At 30.7% G+C, this 6,961-nt stretch overlaps 2 protein-coding genes across 2 annotated transcripts; both read right to left on the reverse strand.

Annotated features, from left to right (window-relative positions):
* Window positions 1–389: 389 nt before the first annotated feature.
* On the reverse strand, window positions 390–1,856 carry LOC146534075 (cold shock domain-containing protein CG9705). The gene is made up of 3 exons (XM_085194447.1): window positions 1,575–1,856; window positions 1,379–1,501; window positions 390–1,176 (listed from the first exon to the last, which is right to left on the reverse strand). Exons 1-3 carry the CDS (start codon window positions 1,679–1,681, stop codon window positions 1,023–1,025), a joined length of 384 nt encoding a protein of 127 aa, XP_085050573.1. The 5' UTR covers window positions 1,682–1,856; the 3' UTR covers window positions 390–1,022.
* A 561-nt stretch (window positions 1,857–2,417) lies between these two features.
* On the reverse strand, window positions 2,418–6,761 carry Tbh (Tyramine beta hydroxylase). Its single transcript, XM_085194743.1, has 11 exons — window positions 6,568–6,761; window positions 5,996–6,222; window positions 5,484–5,624; window positions 4,820–5,083; window positions 4,592–4,741; window positions 4,327–4,459; window positions 3,950–4,116; window positions 3,619–3,801; window positions 3,326–3,513; window positions 3,093–3,249; window positions 2,418–2,752 (listed from the first exon to the last, which is right to left on the reverse strand). Exons 1-11 carry the CDS (start codon window positions 6,647–6,649, stop codon window positions 2,660–2,662), a joined length of 1,785 nt encoding a protein of 594 aa, XP_085050869.1. The 5' UTR covers window positions 6,650–6,761; the 3' UTR covers window positions 2,418–2,659.
* Between the last annotated feature and the right edge of the window lie 200 nt (window positions 6,762–6,961).

Genomic DNA, 6,961 nt, shown 5'->3' on the forward strand with positions numbered 1-6,961 from the left:
TGTAATAATTATCAGTTGTTTCTATTATCTACCAATTGGATGTAAGCTTTAACATGAGACTAGCAGTAGGATATATAATTAATTTTTAATGTATATTTACATATAAGTTACATTAAAACTATTTTATATTATTAAGAATAATCATAATCAGTCGATTTATTTACACTTCTTGTCAACAATTTATTTTATGGTAAATACTATATTCTATATATTTTATGAGTAAGAAAACAGTTGACATAATAATATTTTGTAACCTTTAGTGATTTCTAATATTTATATATTGTGTTTATTAATAAACTATATACAACACACTACATATTTTATTATTCTTGAACTACCCTCACACCAGCAGCCACTGCCAGCAGCTAGGGAAAATTGAAACACTAGAGAATGTTGATACAACTTTATCATACATATATTAGTTATACATCTATAATCACAAAAAATATGACAAGCGTAGCATACTGCTAAAATTCTGTAAAACATGGCATGCTTATAAAAATAATTCAATAATATTAAACATATTTTTACAGTGAAATGCAAGATAATACCTAAAGCAAGTAATTACAATAAACTTATGCCTACAGGCAATAAAAATTTACCTAAAAATAATTTGTGTAAACTTATTTGTGCATATACTATTCGTAACAAAATAGTGACAATGAGCGTTGTTTCTAAATTCTATATTTAGGCCATCAAAGGAGTGCTTTTGTTAAAATGTACATACATAAATATATACTATATTTGTATTCAAGCCCTTCACCAATGTTTGCATCAACTTAAATGGCTATCAAAACTTCAGATGGTAAATCCTTCAAAAATTTAGCACCACATGTCATAATCTTACTTTAGAAGTATGGAATACTGCATAATACAAGTTTCATTATTCATACCAATAATACTTGAAATTGATGCACTTAACACAAATCATATTAGAGGTTAGGTCTTAAGGGTAATAAAGACATGGAAAGTTAATATTATAGTTGCAAAAGACTCTAATAATTAAGTACTTTTAGAGCAAATTACATTTGGGCTTCATGCCATTTCAAGTGCCTTTCGTGTACGAGTTGTATAATTTTGACATGAACAGCTTGGTACTTTTCAAATTTGGGTGGAATTGGGCACAGTCTATAAGTTACTTCATCCCCTGGCAGTGGCACATATTCTCCTTCAATACTGAAATAATAAACATTGTTATGTACATAGTATTACTGAAATTAATGTTAAAGCCCAATGGACAAACAATAGTTTAAGAATAAAATATTTTGTTGTAAAAAAGCTCATCGTAATTGCGGCAATAGAATAAACAAAATAACATAATGTATGTTATATACATATTACCATTGGGTTACTTCCAAGTAATAATTGATTAACTTACTCGGAAATGTGGACAAATATATCCTCGCCGCCTTTTTGAGGAATTATAAAACCATGGCCTTTTTCCCGACAAAACTTTTTAATTTTACCATATTCAATGGGATTTTGTAGAGCTCTTTCAGAACTAAAATAAAGATCTTATTATGATAAAAATACAGCATCAGAATAAGTATTCATTTAAATATTAAATAACTTACGTTGAAGCAGTTCGATTTCTTCTTGTTATAATAGGGCTCGGTAATTGAAGATGGGTTAAGGTTTTATTGGGAGAATCGTCATTGTTGAAACCGTTGTCACTAGACATTGTCGGATTAAAAGAAATTTTAAAAGTATATGAAAAAATCACTTAAAATATAAAGACAAAAAATGATACAATTTAAAATAAACTCAATTATTAAGAAGTTGAATTGATTAATTGAAAATAAATGTTTGCCAAGGAGAGGGCGTTAATGTAGAGTAATTGACAACTTGCTAGATTTTATTTGACAGTGACATTGACATATTATATATATTCTACGCTGGTATGAATTATGTAATATGTTAGGAGCCAAAGAAATTTTTATCTATCCTAAATATAAATTTTCAAAGCTTATTGAATTTTTTTTTTTTGTAAACAGATAACAAATTTAAAAAAATATATACAACTAAAAATGTTATGAATCAATAGCGTAGGTAGAGCTGACTAGTTGCAAAATTATTTTAGATGCTTTAGATTTAGACAGCTTAAATGTTCGATATTAAATATTTTGAAAACTTTATTACAAAAACAGTTCAGTACCTATTACATTGTTTTTTTTTAAATTCGTTGTAAACTATTATATAACCTAGAATCTAAGTAAAAATAATAAATGAATACAATTCTTATTCCTTTATTTTCTTTTATTTTTATTTTTTAAATTTCAGTATTTTTTTTTATTCATTTAAAGTACTCCTTATTTTTTTCTTTTATACAGTAGGATTCGGATTATATAGTCATAAAGTTATGAATAAAATAAGCGTGCACAACCACTTATTGGTTTCATAAAGAAAAACAATGCAAACAATCTTAATACATTTATTAATGATATATATAATCTTTAATGGTATGATAGATAACAATGATATTTTAAAATTAAAATAAATATTAAATAATTATTATCACAGGTAAACTATTAAAGCATTCTTACATGTAGGTACTCAATGCAGGTAACGATATATTCTTTAGGTTTTTTTATAAATGTAATTATTTGTTGACTTATCTCATTTTAATGTCCGGGATACTTTTTAGCCATAGTAAATACAATTAATATCCTATTTTATTGCGCAATGTGCAAATTCTTAATTTTTCTGGAAGTGGTAGCTTGATTTTTGGTATTTTGATACCCTCCCAATCACCCTGAAAATTTGAACGTAAATATTATATTAGGCAATAATCGTAATTAAGAAAACATATTTTAATATATGTACCTATTACCTAAAAAGCTTTCATAATTAAAAAAAAAATGACAATTATTAATTATCTAATGCTATAGTTGTCGGTTTTATTTAATGTTAAGTAATTTCAATTTATAAATAGGTATATTTTAAAAAAATCTCTAGAAAATGAAGCATTCAGTTCAGACCTAGTAAGCTATGTTTGAATGTAAAACAATGGCTTAAATGGAGGTTGACTAAACAGATTAATATCCATTAACATAAATAATTTAAAAAAAACATAAAAGTATGTTTTAAACTACCTGAAACCTATTTCCATCAGATTTATTGCATTGCATAGAAATAGGTGACTCTGTGTACAATGTATGTAACGCCTTAGCTCTTAGAGGGGTCCAAGGTTTGATCGCCAAGTAATTCGCTCGGGGTGCCGATGAAAATGATATAGACATATTGTCCCACCTGTAATAAGCGAATACACATATCTAGGAGACTGCTTAAAATGCTTTTGTAATTAATTGATATGTACATTTTTTACCTTTTTTCAAATTTAAAGTAATCTTCCAAAGCTTTATTAGACACAGCGCTTTTGCATACTTCCAGTTCAGTAGCCGGGTAATAATGCATATAGTTGACGCACATCTCATCGGTGATGGCGTGACCGCCGATAGTCGCGTTCACCTTCTTCTTCGTATTGTAAATGCATGTTGTTTCTAAGTAGTCCCCCTTAAAATTAATGTTTTTATTATAAAATACTTTTAGATTATCAATTTTAGAACAGTAAAATATCTTAAATAAATTATCAGAAAGTACAACATAATATGATCTTACGGGAAGCACTTTAACGGGACGATGGAGAATCCTTATCTCTTGGAAATGAGTGGAATAGTGCATATCTCTATTAAGTTCGGGTAGCTCCACACCTTGCCGAGAGTGGCGAGTCCACACCGCGACACCAGTTAGATGAGTGTGCAGCTGACTGCCAAATACTACAATACCTTCTTCAGGTAGACCCTGTAAATAATTTTAAGTAATAATATTTCCCACAATATGTGGGGAAAGGAGACGAAATACCGGTAAATCTATTTTTTTATTATTTCATTTTCCAATTAGGAAAAGGTGATATTTATCTGTTTTGATAAGAAATTATTCAATAATTTACCACTCCTGTGCATTGTGGTATACAGTATCCGGTCAGTGGGAAGGCGGTCTGTCCTCCCGGAATCGCCATTTTGTCAGTATACTCTAAACCTAGCTCCATGATGGCAGCATCATATTTTCGCCGGTTCGCTGTTACGTGAAGAATTATACCAGAACTATCAACCCAATCTGGAAAAATATTTAAAATATAACAAAACGAATATAATTGCAATTTTTAATAAAAAATGCTAATTTTAGGCATATAATGCTAATTTTATTATTTAAATTAACGTATGAAGGTCATTACTAATTACTTTTAATAATAAAAAAAGCTTTATATTCTAAGCCTTGTGGATATATTAATATTATTTGTATTTAATTAAAATATTATTTATTTACCCTTCTTCATTTCCGGATTGTTGTAATGTACTTCAAGCATAACGTATTTATTCGCTTTTCGTCCTCCTAGAGGAAGTCCTGCTTCTTCTGGATATATAAATGGGGGAGCTCCCATAGCCCATGCTGCTTTTACCTATAAAAACATCGTCGGTAATATAACAAAATAGTAAAGTTTGAAATGAAGACTCTAACTCCACCTAATTGGTGGATTATATTGGTAACATAATTGTTAGAACTGTAAATAAAAATTTATGTTGAATTTTACCTTGGAACAAACTTTAGTGGATTCGGGCCTATTCGGAGCAAAGCAGTTGCCTTCGTAAATCGGTATCTCCTTATTGGGATCAGCATCACAGTAAAATACTTCCATGTGGTGCACCAGCCCCTCGTTACCTTTCGTTATTGTTGATTCAAACTAATACAAAACATTATTTTATTATATCATTCTTTTAATTTATAATATCTAATTAGTATTAATATTTTGGACAAAGACCTTAATAATATGATGAACAGTTTCCGTAATAAAGTCTGGAAGTCTGACGACTTTGCACCAATATGTGGTGTCGCTTCCTGGAACCTTTACATCTTTGCTGGTTATATGCAACTGCTGTGAAGGATGCTGTGGGGTCGAAGGTGGAGTTAACAGCCTCACGCGTATGAAACCGTGGTTGTGAGGAGATGTACAAGATAAACAGAGACCTTGAGATGAAAAGAGTTTATCGCTTCCTCTGGCCCATACTACGTGAATAGTCTCATCCTAGAACGTAAAAATTACAATAGTATTATACATATAATGTTTAGGAAAGCAATCTTACAAAAAAATATATATAACCGTCAATAGACTCCGCCTATCTACTTTATGTATCTAATAACATGTGTTATTCGGCAGAAAGTTAGAAACAGGGTGACTATAAAAATATGCGAACAGCAAAGGAGTGGAACTCCCTGCCTGCTGAACTGTTCCCCGACAAGTATAACCTGGCCCTCTTTAAAGAACGAGTGAATAGGCACTATCTAGGCAAGCATGCTCCACCTTCGTTCGCATCGTCACTTACACCAGGAGAGATAGCGGACAAATGCTTGCCTATCTACAATAAAAAAAAAAGAAGATAATATTTTGTGAATCTGTCCCACATTTATCACAATAACTAACTTACTGCAATGATGTAATCGTCTTCATCGCAGGTGTCAAATGAGCGTTCAAAGACTATACTTTTCGATTTTGAATCCACATGAAAAGCGTCACAGTTTTGATGAACATCTCGAAATAATTTACCATCTTTGTCAGCATGCATGTCCTAAAATATCATCATTTCAATTTAAAAAAGTCATAGGTATGTAAAAAGGAGACCTGATTATAAACAAAATGTGCACGAATAAAAAGTATCACAATAAATTTCAGATCAGTATTTGAATTTGCTAATGGATGCATACTATCGTTACAAGCCGATTACGTTACCTTCTTATTATACTACATCGTTTTTTATTATATTTAAGGAATTAGGTATAAAAATTGGAATACAATTTTGGTTGTTTCAGTTTAAATTAGCACGCAACAAATACGAAAGGAAATGAGTTTAAATTTCATCAAGTAAGTACTTTGTATTGATACGTGGCTATTAGAAAAGGCTTTAAAAATTAAAAATTCTAAAAATATGTTATGATTTACCTCAAAGTGGTCCCGTCCAGTATAATCTGTCCACACCAGGCACACGTCAGAGTTTTCTAAATCTCCTCTATCAGAAAATCCTAGAGCGAACCAGTTTGCCGATGGTGCCTTATCGGAAAATTCAATACGGAAATATATCTTTTCATCTGTGTAGTCCACTCGCCATTTGAGTGTCAGTAGGCCTTCTGGATCTAGCGCTGATTGACTTTCAGCAAATTCTTTGGCCACTTTAATAAATATTATGTAAGTTTATTTTTGTAAAAGAGAAATAAAAACTAAAAGTTGGACGACTTTATATTCGGTACCCACTCGGGGAAATTAATTCTTTAATATTTTCATTATCTTGTTCTGGTAACAAGGCAAAAGTGCGGTGTTATGTTCCACCACGCCACGGAATGCATTGAGATTTTGGCGGAAAGTGGGGAACGAAGTCTCTTAATAACACTACATTCACTCTGTCTACCCTGCAGTATGGCAAATACAGTGTGAAGTTGGAAAAAATTTTTTATAAAAAGCGTACGTTTCTACTCATTAAGAAAATAATTTTTTAATAGTAATTTAAACATTCTTACCTCGTTTGTGATGAATAGAAAAAGAATAATGGTAATAAATCAAAGTGGTAAATAATATAAGTAGCACACATTTTCCTTTCATAATAGTTGTTTAATTGTTTTATATAGTTACATTAATTTTAGTACATCCGAAGGTAGCCTAGGTCTGATAGAGACTAACACTGACCTAACCGCTATGTTCGAAAGCCGGAGGATTAGTGGGAAGGCTTTGCCTCGAGCAATGTACCTCACACCGTCCTCTCTGCCATACGATCGTAATATTGCTAAGGATATTAAAAGTACAGTCGAATACAGAACAAAGTTATTGCCATTATATGAGGGGCCAACGTGTGTTATTTTTGTATACTCATTTAATTATTTTTATTTCCAAGGTTTATATTTATGTTTCTGTATT

This window comes from Heliconius melpomene, chromosome 12 (assembly GCF_056956725.1).
Source record: "Heliconius melpomene rosina isolate 202511_hmr_F chromosome 12, ASM5695672v1, whole genome shotgun sequence".
Taxonomy (NCBI): domain Eukaryota; kingdom Metazoa; phylum Arthropoda; class Insecta; order Lepidoptera; family Nymphalidae; genus Heliconius; species Heliconius melpomene.

What these genes read in the sequence shown, in the direction of transcription:
- LOC146534075 (XM_085194447.1), bottom strand. Translation starts at nt 1,681, where the DNA reads ATGTCTAGTGACAACGGTTTCAACAATGACGATTCTCCCAATAAAACC. An exon ending in AGAAATCGAACTGCTTCAAC is followed by an intron (nt 1,502 to 1,574) that starts GTAAGTTATTTA and finishes TCTTTATTTTAG; the next exon opens with TTCTGAAAGAGCTCTACAAA. An exon ending in ATATTTGTCCACATTTCCGA is followed by an intron (nt 1,177 to 1,378) that starts GTAAGTTAATCA and finishes TTATTATTTCAG; the next exon opens with TATTGAAGGAGAATATGTGC.
- Tbh (XM_085194743.1), bottom strand. Translation starts at nt 6,649, where the DNA reads ATGAAAGGAAAATGTGTGCTACTTATATTATTTACCACTTTGATTTAT. An exon ending in CCACTAAAGTTTGTTCCAAG is followed by an intron (nt 4,460 to 4,591) that starts GTAAAATTCAAC and finishes ATGTTTTTATAG; the next exon opens with GTAAAAGCAGCATGGGCTAT. An exon ending in GTCCCGTTAAAGTGCTTCCC is followed by an intron (nt 3,514 to 3,618) that starts GTAAGATCATAT and finishes ATTAATTTTAAG; the next exon opens with GGGGACTACTTAGAAACAAC.